Genomic DNA, 20539 nt, shown 5'->3' on the forward strand with positions numbered 1-20539 from the left:
TATTGAATTGCAATTTGTCGTTTACTTCGGCGCAGCTATCAACAGTTGAAATATACACATACATACATACAGGTTGCTACTAAGCTAAACATTTCATAGGACTTACTCAACAGTTAAAACATAATATTCATTAATACACATTGTCGGCTATATATATATATATACTATACTGCACTATCTAACTAGCTATCGTATCGCTTGGCTCACTCTCTAAACGTAAAATGGAAAGTTGGTCTTCTTGGTTGTCTGCATGAAGCTCGTCTCCGCGTTCTGGCTGCTCAGTTTCGCTTGAACCGCCGCAAAGATGCGCGCCGTCTGACCGTTGCTGGTGGGCGTAACGCCCCCCATGCCGCCCAGATTCAGCTCCAGCTCGAACTGTGTCAGGCTTCTCGTTTGGATGTGCGCCTGCGTCGTCTGCCTGTAGGCCGCGACCAGTTTTCATCTAGGCGTTGTGATGCTCGGCAATTTCTCAAGAAAATCTTGGGCCAAGACATCTTCAAGCTCCTGCAGGCAACTGGCCACATTCTGCTCCGTGTCGGCATAGTTGCACGGATTGGGGCAGCTAATGCCCAGCGTGGAGAAGAATGGATATAGCTCCTGCAGCGATTGTAGCTGCTGGAAGCCCAACATAAGGTGACGATTGCGCGCACGCTGCAATAGCTGTGAAAGGATTAATTCGTGACCCACAACTAACGAATTTGGAAGCCACTTACCGGCGATTGATTCGTATATTTCATGTCCATGAGACGAGCCACGCGCCGCACATGCGGCACATACAGTGCATTGGGCAATGCGGCTAGATTCTCAATGCTGCCATTGGGCAGCGGCAGCGGCACCACCTCCTCGTGCACATCGAACTCGGTGCCCACAAAAGCCCAGCGATACATTTGGAAATGCGGCAGCTTCGTAGCGGGCAGCACACAGCCCAGTTCCAGCAGCTTGCATGCCTCCAGCTGCACGGAACGCCAGTGCTGCATCGGCGTCTGGGGGTTGATGCCATTGCTGGCACTCGAATTGGAAGACGACCAGGAGACATCAATGCCCGGCAGCAGGCGTGTTTGTTGGCTGTAAGATCGTTTTAGAGGATATATATAAATTTTAATATTGTTCTCCACCCATTTATCGTCCATGAGAATGGATTCTCTTAAGGCCAATGCACTTAAAATGAGAATCTCTCTTTAGGCTAAATACGATTTACGCTCTAAGTATTCTACTAAGACGCACCTGCGCTCATCAGTCTCCGACTTGAGTTCCTGTTCCATTTGCAGGAATACCTGCACCATTTCAGCTATGATGATGGGCCACAGGGAGGTCACATGATCGGGTGACATGCGCAACAGCAGCACACGGAAGCACAGGAACACAGCAGCCTGCACAGAAGGACCCAGTGGGACTAGACGCAAACTGTTGGCCAATTGCTCTGCAAGCAGATGGAATGGTATATTAATAGAGTTCCAGAAGTGTTGCTTGTGAAATCCTACCCTGAATATCCGGCATATACTTGTTGTGCTGATCGAATTCGCTGCAGTAGATAACAAAAGCGAGACGCTTAAGCAGCATGGCCCGAAGCTCGTACTCCTGGTCGCGGGAGGCGAAGATGTTTAGGCTGCCCGCCTGGGAGAGGCTGACGCGCGTCATGAGCTCCCGGAATGTGGTATTGTCGTAGGTCATTAGGCTGTCCATGATCTGGCGCCAGAAGGGCAAGCATGAGATGTGCATTTGAAAGAAAGTGGTGTCCAGCAGCAGATCGAGCATATCCTTGCGCCACGCCTTTCGTGTATACTGATAGCCACTGAGGCTAGCCAGCAGGGCGGAGCAGGCGTAAAAGAAGGGCACATTGCGTGCCGTGTGATTCTTCAGATACGGCGTTATATTGTAGAGCAGCGTGGTCACAATGGTCACCACCTTGTCCTTCTCCTGCGAGCCATAGGCTACGTCCAGCAGGTTTGAGAGTATGCCGGCGAGCACGCTCTGCGCCTGTAGCGAATATTGTTGTATGCCGCCGCCCAGGCTGTTGTCCTTGGCATGGCCATCAGTGTCCTCCTTGACGGCCAGATTGCGTCGCAGCCAGGTGGTCTGTTCCAGACAGGCGCCGGCGACGCTAGACAGCGATTCCACCAGACGCGCCGTGACATCGTGCAGCTCGCGCACCTCCTTCTTGTCGGGGAAGGGCATCTGGGGACAACGCTGCACAAACTCATTGAGCAGCATCAGCAGCGCGAATTGTGCCGGCGGCGTTAGATTGAGTCCATCGCGGATGAGCACCAGCAGCGAGGCCCAAGCATCTGCCAGCTGTGGCGCGGGCGCCGATCTCATATAGAAATAGAAAAGCTCCAAGGCGCTAACCTCAATGCTCAGGTGAGCGGGCGGCCGGTGGATGGGCGGCGGCGACTTAACCACCTGATGCAGGGTCTGCACAAACGAATCCATGGGCATGACACGTATGCTAGAAACCAGCGAGACAAGGCTGAGCTGTGCCGAGCAAGCCTGCAGTGTGGAGTTGCGCTGGAATTGCTCCGAAATGCTAGACGAGCTGGAACAGTTGCTGCTGCTGGTGTTGTTGTTGCTGGAGTTGTTGCAACCACGTTGCTGCCAGGTGACAGCAATAGCAGTCAGGAAATTGCATCCATGATGCAGAGAAACGGGCGAAAGGAATTCCAACAACTGCTGACGCACCGGACGCAGCTGACCCAGTTCACTGTCCCAAATGGCCGCCACGCTGGTCATGATGCGCGGCAAATGCGACAGCACTGCGTTGCGTGCCGCCTGCAGCTGAGGATTGCGCGGCGCCGTCGCCGTGGAACTGGATTCACTCGCCGAGAGAAACGAGTGCACAATGCTATTGAGCAGTTGGCCCGTGCTGGAGCTCTGTGACGCAACGCTCGTCTGCGGATAGGCCTGATTGAACAGATGCGAGAGCGCCGTCTGCTGCGTATTGTCCAGCAGGCAATAGTGACAGAGTATGGTGAGCGCCTCCAGCTGGGAGAGCACATAGTCGGGCGGAAAGTGCCGCTGCTGGGGCAGCGAGAGCCGCGCCAGACGATCCAGATTATTGCAGAGCTGATGCACCACGCTGATCACAATGTTCGTGAGCGAGCCGAAGCTGAAGCAGTTGAGCGAACTGGTCACCAGATCCGTCCAGTTGCGGTGCAGATGGCGCAGGCGCTCCTGCTGCAGTGCGCCCAGCACGGCGGCCAGGAACATGGGCTGCTGACTGATCAGGCAGTTGGGCAAATATTTGACATTGGCGGCGGCGCCCTCGGCCAGACGTGTGGGCGAGGCATTGCCCGAAGCATGGTTATCCTCGGCAGCGCCGGCGCTGGGCGTATCCTGGCGCAGCTGGTGCACCTCATGCTCCAGCCTAATGACAGCCAGCAGTAGACGCAGCAGCTGCAGCTGAAAGCAATCCGCATGCAGTTGATCGTCCTGCGGATCATTAAAACTGAGCACCTGATCCGCATAGCTGCTGCTGCCGGTTCTGCGCGCATAGCTGCACACGGAGCTGTTGAGGCAGTGCAGCATGACCTTCTGCAGCTTGGCGCGCGCCAGCAAATCAGCTATATAGCAGGCCAAGCCACGGCCCATGCCCTTGACTATATCGATGAGCTCCGTGCAGATGAGCGCCAGCAGTTCAATGCTCTCCAGCTGAATTCGACGATTGTTGATCACATCCTGCAGCGTTGGCGGCTGACGTTGTGCATCCAGTGACTCGCGCTGGAAGTAGCCGCGCGCATAGAACAACAACAACGTGACCAGCAGCTCCAGCTGCATGCAGCCCCGATAGCCCTGGGCGTACTCCGAGTTGCTGACGCTGCCGGCGAAGCCCTTGCCGGAGATGCTCTTGCGATGTCTGATGAGCAGCTGCTTTAGACTGCCGCTGCTGAAGGATGTGGTTATGGACAGGCAGAGGAACGTGCGCTTGTCGCAGCAGATGATGTTGCGCAGCGTTTGCAGCGCGTAGAGCGTCTGTCGTGTGTCGTAGATGGCCAGATAGAGCAGCAAGTGGTTGTGATAGAGATTAGCTGCATCCGTTTGTCGCGAGGTTCCTATGCCCAAGGAGCTGTTGCTCTTCGTGGAGGAGCGTATGCTGAGCTGCTCCTCTGCAGCCGCTGCCGCCGCCGCATTCTGTCGCAAGATTTCCACATTCTGTTTGCTCTTTTCGAGCGTCTTCTGCCAATCCGGCTGCAGCTTGCTGGTCTCCAGGGACAGACTGCGTCGCTTGTCCTCCACATTTATGGTGTTCTGTGTGTTCGCTTCATTGCCTCCCAGGTCAGCCTCCTCCTCGCTGTGCGTAGCTGCCGCCTCTGTATCCAGCTGCTCGGCAAGATTGCTGTGATTGCTGTCCGTCGAGGTTTTCGAGATGCAGCTGAGCCGCTTTTTCTCGCTGCTGGTCAGCAGCTTTTTGCGTTTGCGCAGCTCCTTGGCCAGCTTTTTGCCCACGGCCGCCTCGCTGAAATACTCATCCGCCGGCAACGCGTGCTCATTATCCGGCGCCTGCTCCTCGGGCTCATTCAGGCTGGATCCACCTGGCGTCTTCTCCCGCGTCAAGCGATACATTTTGCGGCTCTTGATGCGCTCGTGCTGGGTTAGTGCCTCGGTGACGCGCTCGCAGTCGCCCACAAAACGCTTGACATCATCGCTGGTCGCAGCGCCGCCGCCCGCGCCACTGGAACTGATCGTAAGACTGTCCTCCTTCTCAATGCTTGTCTCACGCAACTCCGAGTCCGACTCAAAGTCGCTGCTTTCCGAGTGGTCAGTGATGTCCTGGTCGAAGTGCAGCGATGGCTCCGGCTCGGGCGCAGTCTGCAACTGCGCTGGCTCAGTTTCATCCATGGCGCTGGCCAATTTCTGCTCCAGCGGCGTTTGTGGCGCATCTTTGCCAGCGTTGTGCACCAGCTCAATGCGTGGCTCCTCTAGATCGGTTTCATCATCGAAATCATGTGCATTCTCTAGAGGATTTATGATCAGGCCAATGGTATTGATATCCTGTAATGCCTCGCTTGCCAGCGGTGTTTTGTCGCTCACGAAATTGGATGTTTTATTGGTTTTGCCGCTGAGCGTGACTCCAAAGATCTTCTTCGGCAAATGCCTAATGGGGCTTTTCTTCTTGCCGCTTGAGCCCACGCCGCCGGCGGTGCTGCTAGCCGCCTCCATGTGATGATACTTGACGTTGCCCTGCTCCGAACTAATGGCATAGACATCGCGCTCAAAAGCCGGCGCCTGCTGATCCTCATCGCAGGCCTGTTCCGTTTCCGCCGACTCGCGATACAACTGCTGCATGTGAACAATGCCCACGCGCTTAGAGCTGGCGGAGAGCAACATTTTGTACAGCGGCTTTGTCAGACGCGCCAAGTCGCCGCGCAGGAGCGAAGCCTGCAGCCAATTGGTCACGAATGTGCGCTCGGACATGTAGTGCGGCAACGCGAGCGTGTCGAGCACCTTGAGCAGCGTCTTCTCGAAGCCACGCGACATCTGCTTCTCCCTGCCTAGATGCCAGAGCAGCTCGAACTTTTTGTAGCTGCGCGCCTGACTCTCGCGCAGACGCTCCATGCAGGCCGTGGGGCAGAGCAGCTGCGCATCTGCCACACGCTCCAGCTGGTAGCTGCGCAATGCGTTGCCGGCGCCGAGTCCAGTTTGGGCTTGTGCCTGAAGCAAATGCTGTGCATGCATCCTATTACCTATGACGGATTCGACTAGTCCTGACTCCAGGCAGCTATGCAGCTGATGCAGCAGCGCTGATATTTGGGCGGGATCAATGCCGGGCGTGCCCAGATAATCCCACAATATGGAGGTGACCAGCTGAAAGACGCGTGTACGCTGCTCCATGTAATTAACGTGTCCAAATTTGAGAAGTGGCAGCATAACCACAAAGGTGACGCCTGGACTCGTGGTGTGCTCGATCTGTGAGCGCAAGAGGCTGCAATAAAAGAGGTGTCAAAGTGGGGCAAGACATTGGCAGCAAGGCTATGGCTACCTGATAAGATCAAAGAGCGTAGTAATTGCAGCCACCTGCAGCTCCTTGTCACTCTGTGCAAAGCAGGCCACCAGGCACAGCACCTTCAGCCAATTGGGTAACTCCGGCTCTGCAAAAGATAACAAAGGCTTAGTTGAGGTAAATAGGCTGCAAACAGATCAGTCTCCAGTTACCATTCTTATCCAGCACAATGTGCTTATTGCAATTGGGAAACGTTGACATCTCAACCAACAGGGTGGCGGCCAATTTGACGGCAGAGCGCAGAGCTGTGCTCAGTTGCAGCTCAGAGAGCTGTTGCACACTGCGCTGTGTCTGTCCGTCGACTAACAACTTCTGCTGTGGCTCTTCGGTGGCATCACTATCGCTGCTCAGTTCGCTGGCGCTCACAGTGGGCAGTGAGAGATTAAGTAAACGCTGCAGCTGCTTGGAGCGCGGCACCAGGTCCACGCGCAGCAGGCCAAACAGTCGCTCGATTTGTGACTCACGAGCCGGGCTCTGTTGCTCCAGCACCTGCTCCACCATAAACATGCTGGAGCTGTGACTGGAGCTGCGCTGTAGCTGCACCTTGATTGCGCATTTATTGCTGCTCGAGCTTAAATCGGAACAGTCGGAGCTGGTTTCGATTTGCAGCAACTGGCGCGCCAGATAAACCTCAAAGAAGATCTCGTATTGTCGGATGCATTTCTCTAGAATGGAAAAGCCGCGCTTTTGTGTAGCTTTGGTTTGTTCATCATCTAGCTGAAACTCTGCACAATGCTCCGGCGGTGCACTCTTGGGCGGCTCCTCGCCCGCATCGTCGGCGACGTCAATGGGCGTCGGATTACTGGGGGCAATTACAATATCCTTAGGTCGCGATTTCTTCGGGCTGCTGCGTGTGAAGGGCATCTTGGCTTTGGCCTTGATCTTCTTAATGCTGCGCGGCGTGTCCAGATCTGAGGAGGACTGCTGACCTGTGTCCGAGGCGCTTATCTGCAATATTGATAGTCATATTAATAAATATCTTAGAATCGGGGTCAAAGACTTACATCCTTGTCTAGCTCGGAGAGTCGTGAAAAGGATTTCGCCTTCTTTTTGGGACTATGCCGCACCACGCTCTGATTGGAGGCAGAGCGTCGGATAAGCTCCTCGTCCTCGGGCTCCGCACTCTGAGAATGCTCACCCAATTGATTCAATCGGGAATCAGATTTACTTTTCTCCAGCACATTGGCTTGTATGGTAGACTCCAAAGTGTTGTTTCTGTTGCTTGTGCCGGTGGCATTCACGATCTTCTCATCTGAGCCGGAGTTACTCTGCTCCATTAGCTTATTCAGTTTAATTGGGCTTCTGCGGGCACAATAGAAATAGTTAAGTTAGCAAAAGTACTTTTAATGATCGCCTTCTTCAATGCGTCACATCTTTCTTAGTTACTCACGTAATCATAGGCTGCACGCGGGACACAATCTTCATGCATAGCTTCAGCGCAGCGGTGATCTCATCGCTGCTTAAGCAATCCATGTGCAGGGAGAGCAGCTGGGTAATGGCTAGAAACACTTTGGGTAAGTAGACGCGAGTGGTTTCCGTGTACATTTCGAGCGAAATGGTCTCCAGTAGGAATTCGGTGAGCACGCATATTTCCAGCACACACGGATCTCCGGAGCCAACGATGCTGGCGAATTTGCCATCGCTATTGGACTGGACAGAGCTGGGCGCCTGCTGGCAGGCGCGCTCAAACATGTTGGTCATGTAGCTCCAGATGTAGGCCGGATCGAAGGTGGCAAAGAGCAGATTGGCCGACTTGAGCGCGTCCGCGTTGCTGCTAGAGATGTACATGGCGCGTATTATGTCATGCAGCACGTAGTCTAGCACGGCGCTGCCAATCTCTGCCTTGTCCAATAGTGAGAGCATAATGCGATACGGCTTCAGATCCATGGGCTGGCACTCCAAGCTCAAACGTAGCGTGTTGACCAGGGCGCTAATCAGTATGTGCCGGGAATGTGTGATAAAATAGGGCTCCTCCTTCTGTCCGTCAACTGGCGCTGAGTCCAGCGAAAGCGTGTCATAGGTGGGCGAATTTTTGGTTACCTCGCTGGCCAGCAGCCAGGAGAAGAGTCGCCTATTTAGCGACATATCGCGCCGCAGTATTGTGTTCAAGCCATTCGTGACCAATAACACCAGCTGGTCCTCGTCCAGCAGCTTGGTGTGCATGGGAAAGCCCAGCAGCAGGAACTCCAGCGTATTGCGCTGCACCAATATCACAGCATCGTTGAGGCAGGCGCACAGCGCCGACATCATGATCTCCCGATTGTGACCCATTATGTATATCTGTTTCTGCATGTCCAGGCGCTTGTTAAAGTGCTCCAGCAGGAAGGTAATTGCGGGCAGTCGTATAGCCGCATTATTAGCCACCGATTCCCACAACACTGTGTAAAAGTGCATGGGATTGACCGCGAGGCACACATTCTTTAGCAGCGCACTTATGCGCTCAAAATGATCCAGACCACAATCGTAACCAGGCAGCACACCACTCAAGAAACCGCTTAGCGCCGGACGCAGCTTATCGCCCAGCGGAACAAAGTATGTCTCGTAGATTGTTAACAGCGCCGGGCGCACATTCATGGCCGCGTAGCCGAGCAGGGGAAAGAGTCCAGCCCTACAGTATGGATAAGAGTTAAAATAAAAAGCTCTTGTTCGTTGTCAAGGCAACAAAGACACTCACCCATAAATAAACTCTGTGGCCAGACGTTCGGGTCCCGTTTTGCTGAATATCACGGAGTATGTTTCCAGGGCCTTCAAATGTACGCCCGAGGGCAGGGCGGGGTGCATGCACTGTGCCAGACGTTTGGCTATCTTCAGGCGTCTGGGTATGACCTGGTACTGCGTATTACTTGATATTGCCTATCGCAAAATCGGGTTCAAGAAGAGTTAAAAATGTTGAGTAAATGCAATTAATAAAGTTGAATGAAGTTCAAATCTGAAGTTGAATTAATAAATGGATTCAAACTGAATTTTGCTGCTGTTCTGATATTGCATTTATATAAACAAAATTCAACTGAGCATATTTTATATTACTTTTATCGGAATTCTTGATTTTAAAAATGGTATATAAATATATTGTATTATTTTATATCTCTAACTATATAGAGTTTTTCCCGATTTTTAGGACCATTCAGATTTTGAGCTATAGTGAATATTTTTAAAACGAAAAAATAGTTTTCAAACTCTTCGTGAGATCTGACCGATTTTAGGGTAATTTATTCTATTAAGAGGCTGCAAACGAACAAGTCGAAAATACAACGCTATAATGAAAAACTTTCAATACTCTTCAGGCAAATGAAAAATCCCAGATATCCGTTAACGAGAAAACAAAGGCGATAACGCTGGCTGAATAACTGCATGAATCAGCGCGGGGCAAATGTTGGCTGGCGACAGTTATAATTATCAGAGCTGGCAACGGCGCGTGGCTCCGGCGAAATGTGTTTGGCTATTTGTGGGTCAGCATACCTTGCTTAGTTTGCCCAGTGCAGCTATTAGGTCCGCCCACTCGCTGGAGTATTCGAAATTGCGCAGCGCTTTGTCAATGTTGGTCATATATTGGCGATACTTTGCCTCGGCCATGAGCTTCTGCTCCTCCAAGAGCGTGTCCGCAGACTCCATGGCGAGTTTTGTGACTGACTCGATAGCTGGAAATACACGAAGAAGATGCACAAAAAAAAAAAGAGAGCCCAATTGAAAACAACAATAAGAAAATCAATAACAATTAACAAACACTTGTTGCCGCCGACGTGTGTGTCCTTGGGCTTTTAGTAGACGCTGGCCGTTTGTTTTAACTGTAATGCATACATATTTAATGAGTGTGGCATCCAGCGCACACGCGTCCGCATCTGCGTCAGCTGCAGCTGCTGCCAACAATGGACAAAAATGTTGAAATCACTAGCGAAAAATATGTTTGTGTGTCTATGTGTTGGTTCTTTGTTCACACATCTATTCGGCCACAAATTGAATTTGTTTTTGCTTTTTGTTGTATATATTTCACATTTCACCTTATTAACCCCCTTAGTGGGCAGCACAGTTCTGTTTTTTTTTTATTATTCTGCTGCTTCTGCTACTGTTTGCTCTCTCGCGCACGTCACACAATTAACTGCGAATGCAATTACTGTGACGACGACTCGAGACTCGCGACTTGCGACTTGCGACCAGCTGATGACGAATTTTTTTGCAGACAGACGACGACACACTGTTGTTTGAACTTTTGTTTATGATCTGCAAGTTACGTTGCAAGCTTGCTTTGCGACATTTTGTGTCGTTTTTGTTCCCTGCACAAATATATTATTAGCTATTATTGATTTACATTGCAAAAATATACGTTTTGGCAGAGCTAAAAAATCACAATAACTAAAGCAGACTATTGGTCGAGGTCTTATATTTTTCTAATACATTTTTACAAATATCGATATCAATATATCGATAGGTTTGCTTAGCTATGGTGGGATGACACCAACATTTTACATTCTTTCGATATTTGACTGTTGCTAATATAAGGTTTCAAAATAAGCATCTATTTGCCTTTACTTGATTTTTGTACTTTTGCCTAATATGTAGAATAGCAAAAAAAAGATATAGGCCATTTTCAGATAGAGCATGCGTACTTCGAGTTGCCAGCCTTGTCATTTGTACTAGATCTTAGCCGGGACACCTCGCTTTGTGCTTTCACATCCTTCTCCAGATCTTGCAATGGTTTTCTGACATTCTGCATAGCAAGTTCTGCTGCGGCTGCCTCTGGCGTACTTTCCTTCGATGAATTATAGAGTGCGAGAGTACTCAGACATCGTATACACATATATCGATACTCAAAAAAATCGATTCTCAAATATCGCACGAATGTAGGCGACAACTGTATTTTAAACAGTAAATTTAAAACCCAAATCACAATCGTTGTTATTGTCTTTAAATAGTGATGCAAGGAAGTATGTATATATATCCTTTTTTTTATAATGCACCCTACCCAATGAAAATTTTGTACTAATAATTTTAAGAGACTATTAGACGGGGAACATATATAAATATTTGCCTACCTAATTCCTTGATAGGCTCATCTGTCACAGGAACCTTCGAGTTTACTGGTGTTCATCTGTTATTTATATTTTTTCATATTCCCAATACAACTCATCTACCTTTTGTTTTAGGGGTCTTATTAATGCATGTATTTATATAGTTTGAAAATATGTTTAAGCTGCAGTTAATAATTGAAAACTGAATTAGATCTGTTAGTAGAATTTGTGAATACTGTTGATAAAAATAAAATCAAGAACACCGACACTTACTTGATTACATTAAAATTACATAAATTGTAATACACAAAGTTTTGTATACTCAATGATTAATTAATTTTTAACGAACGCATCAATGGCTACCATCTATCAAAACTTCGTTGTCACACTTCCAGCATTAATATTCTACGTGCAGCATTTATTAAAAACTGATCAAAAAATAACAGATTCTCCAAACTGTTAGAGTACTAATATCAAAAAGGCATAACGAACTAAAGCTGCTATTTAACATTGTCAATAATAAACTATCGGAAACATTTAAATATCGATATTTGTGCAATTGTCAAGCTACATTGTCGCCATGTCGCTTACTCTCAGGGTTGCCTCTCATTTGTCGGCTTGTCGCTCATTCTGTTTCTTGCTGTCGAACCGTGCGGACGCTCGTGCGGATTACGCGGTCTTGTCGTCGCTCTAGCTCGTTTAACGGTTGCTTTCAAACACGATCAAAAGCGATAGTGAATAAAATTGTAGCAAAACAAAACGCCGGTGTACGTCCAATACAAACGCCCAAATGTTCAATAAAGTTAACAACTGAATTGATGTGCTGTGAAGAATATTACTAATAAAACCGAGCTTGTGACTTGTGGAAACGTCACAAAAGCAACAAAGTGCCTTTTCTCTTGCTCTTGCCAACGTACACACATACCAACACACGAGCATACAAATTCGTATGTTGGTAACAAATACAAGTGCAAACAACAAACGACGCTCTTAAATACGACACGTACATCCACACGCCTGTGAATGTGTGCGTGAAACCACTTTTTACCTGGATTTACCTGTTTGTGCGAGTGAAATAAGCCGAAGAGCGGCAAAAGCGAAGAGGTGAACAAAGCGAAGTTGGCAATCAAAATGAATACCAAAGCAAATGAGTGAATGATATTGTTAAGTTAAATGTGAATACTGTTGAATATACGCTAAGAATAAGCGAAAATTAATTAAATAAATTAATTGCGCGCTGTGTTTTATGGCTCTCAGTTGATTCAGTTCGATTTAATTTGTGCGTCGGTTGCCATGAAAATGCAGTCTAAACAAACGGCGAAGCAAACGAACACATATAAACAAATGTGAGATACAGAGTGAGAAAGAGAGAGGGAGAACGAGAACGAGAGCGAGTTTAGAGTTGGAGTTCAATAGAAAACGTCAATTGACGCAACGTGAACCTGTGATCACGCACACACACACACACACACACATAGATATATCAGCATAGAAAAATACTAAAAGAAATACTGGGTGATTCATGAAAAAGTGTATTTTTTTTGCCGCGATGATTTCAGCTACTTAAATTCATCGAAACCCCCCCCTTACGCGTACTCCCCTCCATCCGGCAGAGAATAAAATGCAATAAAATGTCGTTAAAATCACAAAATAACGACAACATCGCGAATCCCGCTCAACAGCAGCCACATCATCAGCATAAGCGAAAATGTCGCTGCCAAGCAACAACAACAGCAACAACAACAACAGCAACAAGAACAACAACAACAGCAACAACAACAGCAACAAGAACAGCTCGCTACAGTTACACCTGCCCGCGGCCAGAGCCACGCCCACTGCACAGGCTGCTAGCGATAGCGTTAGTTTTAATCGTCTCCTCACATTGCACACCCGCCCTGTTCGTAGAAGCACTCCATGCCGGCTCCAGCTCCAGCCAAAGTGCTTCCCCGTTCCACGCGGGGGCGTACGATAGCTCGATAGTGGGCGACAATCGAAAGCCGGCTTTCAAGAACTGCGCCGGCTATGCGCCCTCCGTGAAGGAGGAGCAGCCGGAGAACACATACGTGTTCACGGTGCAGGCGGTTGATCCGGATCCCAACCAGGAGATACGGTACAGCCTGGTACAGTCGGCCTTCGATCGGCCCAAGTTCGTCATTCATCCCAACTCCGGCGTCATTGTGACCTCGCACATCTTTGACCGCGACGAGCCCATCCACGAGAAATTCGTCTTCGTCACGGTGCAGGCTACGGACAACGGACTGCCCCCGCTCGATGACGTCTGCACCTTCAACGTGACCATCGAGGACATCAACGACAACCCGCCCGTCTTCAACAAGGCACGCTACGACGAGTCCATGTCCGAGAATACCATGGTGAGTACCGCAAATCTTCTGCGGCTCCCGCTCCGTCAAGCGGGTCAAACGCGTGGACCACGGATTACCGCCGTTTGACCTGCGTACGAAGCCTCCTGTCCAAAAAATTGTGTTATTCGAGAATTCGATTTTATTGTTTTCGCTTTTTTAACAACGAATTATTTGAAACCCAATCCAATTTGGATACGTAAAGACTTTTAGGGAATCCGAATGAGATCTTTAACATACAGACTACGGATTAGGCAGAGTTTCAGCCATATAAAGGAGGTCAGATATAGTCAGATAGTACCAAAAACAACATCTATTCAGATTATGGCTGGAACGTGTTGTTAGCTGCAAATATGAAAATGATTTGTTATCTTCCTGTTTCTTGGCTTTTTGTCATATTTCTTGGTCTAATCATTTCTAACAAAAAATATATATATTTGAAAAAAAAAATAGTCTAATTTTTGTTATGGCAAACTTTACACTCTTTAAATATTCGTTTTTTTTATGAGATCTTTTATTACAAAGTCTTTTTTAAATAATTAACAAAGTCGTCGCAGGTTAAAACAGGTTTTTGTTTTTTATTATTTGGAAAAGGTTTGCAGCGCGAATTCTCATGAAGTCATAAAGATATGGCAGATAAATATTCAGATAAATTCAGTTACCTGTCGAAATTGCCTTCCTTATTAAATGACAAATTTCGAGATAAAGATATAATGCCCTGTTTGACTGTAGAATTAGGTAGTTGGGGTATTCTCTTAATTGGTAGATGTTACTGTTAATCGGAACCATTAAACCAAGGGAGGGGGAGGGGGGGTATTGTAGACCTTGTATGACAATCTATATAGCTATATATTTATTACGTACAAGCTAATAAATATAAATGTGGATTGTATTTCTCCCCGAGATAAATTTTTTGTTTTTATTTATTAATTAAAATAGTAAATAAACAAATCTTGAGCATTTATTTTACTACGTACTTTAGATAGATAAGAACACGCATAATTCTGAATGTTTATTCAAAATCTCTTTGATATTGTCGGTAGACTCAGGAATAAAGAGCATATTTGTAATAGACAATTAGCCTTGAACTATTGTTATTGTTCCATATGTGCCGCCCACCTGCTATGTGCTACTATTGATGGTTTAAATTGTTAGACAACCACACAAATGGATCAATAATTAAATACAGTGGTCGCTCGAATAAAGCGACCATATGCAATTAATTCCGTTTCCGAGATTTCTTTATTACAATTTTAATTGCAGCATGCTATATAAATTAAATATAACAAAGCATTGCAAAAAAAAATAATTTTTTAAAATAAAAATTATATTCAAAGAAAAACCTTCTAAAACTCTAATTCTAATGCAGTAAATTTTACACTGCAAGAAACTTAGACTAGCGTTGTGAGGATGGGAATGTTCGTAGCCCAAATCTCATAAGTTTTCAAAAGTTTGGACAGAAAGCTAGACAAACAGTTCCCAAGCTAATATACCCGTTCTCACTCTAATATACCCCTTATATACCCCCATCTCACTCTAAGCATAGTAAAAAGAATTTTCGTTTAAAGGTAAATTCGAGCTAGCGAAGGTTGCACATTGAGAATAGCCACTGTAGTTAAGGGCGCAATATGTGTTAGCTTTGCATTGGTTGGGTTTTCCGCTTGTCCGTTTGCCCGACTTTCAGACCTTTCAGTTCAGGTTGGAACTTTGGATGGGCTGGTGGGAAAAATTTTCATAAATTAAGTGCAAGAAAATGTGCATAATTGTGTTCTGGCAGGTGGGCAAGTGTGTACCTTGTGGCTGGGGGAAACTCCACTCTTGTATAGAACTTGAATCGAACTTGTTTTTCTTTTACTTTCAGCTTGACGCGGTGGTCATGTCGATCAGCGCCAGCGACTTCGACGATCGCAACAACAGCATCGTGGAGTACGAGATATTGCGGGAGCGCGACTTTCAGTACTTCCGGATTGACAAGGAGTCGGGCATCATCTATCTGAGTCGACCGATTGACAAGCGGCCCGGCCAGACGTACACGATAAACGTGCGAGCCTATAATATAGTGCCGGATCCGCTGCAGGAGGCGCGCATCGAGGTGCGCATACGCGTGGTGGAGTCCTCGATAAAGTCGCCCTCGTTTGTGGATCCCATTGACGAGCCGATCTACCTGAAGGAGGACCTCAACAACTTCTCACAGCCCATAGCCACACTGCGCGCCGTGTCCAACATGCCGGACAAGCCGGAGGTCATCTTCGAGCTGATCACCGGGCGGACCGAGCAGACGAACGGCAGGAACACGTTCGTGTTCAACCAGATCGGCAACGAGGTGATCATCAAGCTGGGCATGAGCCTCGACTACGAGGGCATCACGGACTATACGCTGACGATGAGCGTGCGCAATACCTTTGAGCTGGCCACCGAGCACCAGATCAAGATCAAGGTGGAGGACGTTAACGACAACATTCCATTCTTTACGGAGGTCAAGTCGGGCACGATACTGGAGAACGAGCCGCCCGGCACGCCGGTGATGCAGGTGCGCGCCTTCGACATGGATGGCACGCCGGCCAATAACATCGTCACTTTTGAGCTGGCCGACAACCAGGATCTCTTTGCGATCGATCCGAACACGGGCAACATCACGGCTCTGACGACCTTCGATCGGGAGGAGCGCGACTTTTATAACGTGAAGGTCAGCGCCACGGATAACTCGCCGTCGAGCCTGTTCAATAACGGGGATCACAACCATGGCTACCAGGTGTTCCGGATCGCCATCGGGGACAAGAACGATCATCCGCCGCACTTCCAGAATTCCACGTACCTGGCGGACAAGCTGCTCGAGGATGCGAACACCAACTACGAGGTGATCGAGGTGAAGGCCGACGACGAGGACAATGCCTCGCAGATTGTCTACAGCATTGAGAGCGGCAACGTGGGTGAGGCCTTCAAGATCGGCCTTAAGACGGGTAAAATCACAGTAAACCAGCGCCTCGACTACGAGACAATTACCGAATACAACCTGACGGTGCGGGCCTTCGACGGCTACTACGCGGACAATACAAACGTGGTGGTCAAAATTGAGGATGTCAACGACAATCCGCCCGTTTTCATGGAGGAGTACAGCAAGACCATTCCCGAGGGGCCCATTTTATCAAACGATTGCATTCTGATCATCAAGGCATACGATCCGGACATCAAGGATCGCACTGCGGACCAGCACATTACGTATTCGATTGTCAAGGAGGACCACAAGAAGCTGCTGACCATCGACAATAGTGGCTGCCTGCGGCTCATCCAGCCACTCGATCGCGATCCGCCCAATGGGCATAAGAGCTGGCAGGTGCTGATCTCGGCGAGCGACCAGGACGGCGTTGGCACAACCTTGAAATCGGTTAAGCCCGTGATTATCACGCTCGAGGACATCAACGACAATGCGCCGTTCTTGATCAATCAGATGCCCGTCATCTGGGAGGAGAACCGCAATCCCGGCCAGGTGGTGCAGCTGCTGGCCAACGACTACGACGAACCGCAGAACGGTCCGCCCTTCACCTTCGGCATCGACAGCGACGCCTCGCCGGACATCAAGACCAAGTTCAGCATCGACAACGACTACCTCTTCGCCAACGTGCAGTTCGATCGCGAGGTGCAGAAGGAATACTTCATACCCATACGCATCAGCGACGCGGGCACGCCCAAGCAGAGCTCTGTGAGCATGCTGCATCTCATAATTGGCGACGTGAACGACAACGCCATGTCGGAGGGTTCCTCCCGCATCTTCATGTACAACTACAAGGGCGAGGCGCCCGACACGGACATTGGCCGCGTCTTTGTGGACGATGAGGACGACTGGGATCTGGACGACAAGATGTTCGAGTGGAAGAGTGGCATTCCGCACGAGCAGTTCCGACTCAATCCGAGCACCGGCATGATCACCATGCTCGAGGGCACCAGCGAGGGCGAGTACCTGCTGGAGTTCAAGGTCACCGAGGAATCCATTCTGATAACCAGACACTGGGTCTATGCCGATGTGACGGTCATAGTCCGCGAGCTGCCGGAGGAGGCGGTGGACAAGAGCGGCAGCATACGCTTCTACAACATCACCAAGGAGGAGTTCATCAGTGTGCCCCGCGATGTGCAGGCGGACGATGTCTTCTCGCTGAAGGATCGCCTGCAGCATTCGCTGGCCAAGCTGTTCAACACCTCGGTAGCCAACGTGGACGTCTTCACCGTGCTCCAGAATGAGAACCGCACACTGGACGTACGCTACTCCGCCCACGGTTCGCCCTATTACGCCCCCGAGAAGCTCAACGGTATGGTGGCCCAGAGTCAGCAGCGCCTGGAGAACGATCTGGACCTGCAGATGCTGATGGTGAACATAGACGAGTGCCTGATCGAGCGGCTCAAGTGCGAGAGCTCCTGCACTAACGAGCTGCACAAGAGCTCCGTGCCCTACATGATCTACTCCAACACCAGCTCCTTTGTCGGAGTCAATGCGTTCGTCCAGGCGCAGTGCGTCTGCGAGGGTCCGCCTCTATCCTCGCCCTGCCTCAACGGCGGCAGTCGCAGATACGGCGAGAACGACGCCTGCGACTGCATCGATGGCTTCACGGGCCCCCACTGTGAACTGGTATCCGTGGGTTTTTATGGCAACGGCTACGCCTTCTACGAGCCCATCTCCGCCTGCGACAATACGCGCATTAGCCTGGAGATTGCACCGCAGCACGAGCAGGGTCTCATCATGTACCTGGGCCCGCTCAACTACAATCCGCTGCTGCCGCTAACCGACTTCCTGTCCCTAGAGCTGGACAAGGGCTATCCGGTGCTGAGCGTGGACTACGGCTCTGGCATGGTGCGCATTAAGCATCAGCACATCCAGCTGCAGGCGGGTCGCTCCTACCAGCTGGACATCATACTGCAGAGGGCCAGCATCGAGATGACCGTCGACAACTGCCGCCTGTCCACCTGCATGAGCCTGGGCGCCCCGCAGGGTCCCAACGAGTTCCTCAACGTCAACTCGCCCTTGCAGCTGGGCGGCACTCCGGTCGACCTGGTGCAGCTGGGTCGCCAGCTAAACTGGACGCATGTGCCCAACCAGCAGGGCTTCTTCGGCTGCGTCCGCAACCTGACCATCAATGAGCGCACCTACAACCTGGGCCTGCCGTCCCTCTCCCGCAACATCGACAGCGGCTGCCAGCGCGCCGTGGCTGTGGCCGTGAGCTTTGGCATTGATCGCAACTTCATCATTGCGATCATTACGTGCATTGCGCTGCTGCTGATCATCCTGCTGGCCGTGGTGGTGCAGAAGAAGCAGAAGAACGGCTGGCACGAGAAGGACATCGACGACATACGCGAGACGATCATCAACTACGAGGACGAGGGCGGCGGCGAGCGGGACACCGACTACGATTTGAACGTGCTGCGCACTCAGCCATTGTACGAGGAGAAGCTCTACAAGGATCCGCACGCGCTGCAGTCGGGCATGCGCGATCCCAACGATATACCCGACATTGGTGACTTCCTGGGCGGGAAGAAGGAGAACTGCGACCGCGACACGGGCGCCAACACCGTGGACGATGTGCGTCACTATGCCTACGAGGGCGACGGCAACTCGGACGGCAGCCTGTCCAGCCTTGCGTCCTGCACCGACGATGGCGATCTCAATTTCGACTATTTGTCCAACTTTGGACCACGTTTCCGCAAGTTGGCCGACATGTACGGCGAAGAGCCCTCCGACACGGACTCGAACGTGGACGACGAGCAGGGCTGGCGCATCTGAGGAACCAGAACGAGAACTGGAACTTGGCGAGAACGAAATTGAAAAGACTTTTACGATAAGTTGTGTAGGGCGCCGGGACGCCGGCATAGCCGGACGGACCCAAGTCGGCCAATCGACGTGCCGTGCGCTCTTGAAGACATTGCAAATATACATATATAGATTTTATTATGGAGGAGCATTGCAAGGGCATAGGAACACGTTTTTTTGTATTGTAATCGCAGAAAGTGATCTTGATCTTACGTAAAAAAAATCGAAACTTTAATTTAGCAAAGCAACTGAGAACAAAACATCTGCAGAATTGTTGTCTGTATTTTTCGACAAAATATAGAACTAAACATAATTATCATAATATATCACACACATTTATAGCATAAGTATATATAATATATATATATATAGTATATATAATTTAACCATTATGAAATGAAAATCAAAATTCAACAAATATTCCTACGAAAACAAATTAATAAAACGCATTGCATTTTCTTGCATATTCCCAACAATTTAAATCTAAGTTTAGCTGCTTAATATTAATTTAAATTTTCATAAATATATATATATATATATTTATATATGTACAAGTACGACAAAAGGCATTATTCAATATTTTATGTTTACGCGCAGAAGAAAATTCACAGCTCCAGATGTACAGATTTTGGAGACTCGTTAAATCTTCCGAATAAAAGTTATAATAACTCATATTTAAGACAAGTCGATATATCAAACACCTAATTTATATGCAAAAAATAAAGAAAAATCGAAGAAAAAAAACAACTCACTTTTAATATAAGCGCTTAAGTTTTCGTTGTATATTTCTGATGATATACATACTATATATACACATGTAAAAATCGAATCTATTGAATTCAACAGTTTATAGTTAGACGCTGTAATTATGATAAACCCAACACACATATTCACACGTGTGTGTGTGCAGCTATTTCTATGTTCCATATAGAAGTCGAAATAATAAGTAGAAAACAAAGTTTTATGTGAAAAATGTTTAATAAATAAATGCTATATGTATTTTTATAAGTCGTTTTTCGTGGAGAGTCCTAAACTAAGAGAATTTTTTACATGCCAACGTAAATTTATTTATATGAAAATAATTTACAATTTCAAAACACAACACACACACACACACAGCAATTGTGTAAAAATAAACAATACATTTAAAAAAAAAAATAACGAACATTATTTTTCATTTACGATTTCCTATTAGCAGCAACAAATGAACCCCAAACGTGACCCCGTGGCAGATAAGCCAAGGTATGGCAGTAGCTATATGTAAATGTGAGTATGTAAATAAAAAATAATATGTTTAGTAAAGAATTGGCCAAGAGAGTGAGACTAGTCGATCAACCTATTTACATTCCGTGTGATCAGTTTAAGGAGCTCATCCGTAAAA

The 20539-nt window shown here is 48.5% G+C and overlaps 2 protein-coding genes across 2 annotated transcripts; one reads left to right on the plus strand and one right to left on the minus strand.

Annotated features, from left to right (window-relative positions):
• Positions 1-2: 2 nt before the first annotated feature.
• Positions 3-10274, minus strand: LOC135432252 (protein dopey-1 homolog). The gene is made up of 11 exons (XM_064687831.1): positions 9994-10274; positions 9455-9633; positions 8670-8848; positions 7386-8603; positions 7000-7297; positions 6148-6943; positions 5975-6083; positions 1482-5917; positions 1225-1420; positions 714-1065; positions 3-660 (listed from the first exon to the last, which is right to left on the minus strand). Exons 2-11 carry the CDS (start codon positions 9605-9607, stop codon positions 439-441), a joined length of 7959 nt encoding a protein of 2652 aa, XP_064543901.1. The 5' UTR covers positions 9608-9633; positions 9994-10274; the 3' UTR covers positions 3-438.
• Positions 10275-11626: 1352 nt separating this feature from the next.
• Positions 11627-19974, plus strand: shg (shotgun). Its single transcript, XM_064686552.1, has 2 exons — positions 11627-13373; positions 15223-19974. The coding sequence occupies exons 1-2, from the start codon at positions 12633-12635 to the stop codon at positions 19129-19131; spliced, it is 4650 nt and encodes a 1549-aa protein (XP_064542622.1). The 5' UTR covers positions 11627-12632; the 3' UTR covers positions 19132-19974.
• Positions 19975-20539: the final 565 nt, after the last annotated feature.

Source organism: Drosophila montana, unplaced genomic scaffold, assembly GCF_035044405.1.
Source record: "Drosophila montana isolate Dmon_TW-CO22-7 unplaced genomic scaffold, ASM3504440v1 contig_3200_1, whole genome shotgun sequence".
NCBI lineage: Eukaryota > Metazoa > Arthropoda > Insecta > Diptera > Drosophilidae > Drosophila > Drosophila montana.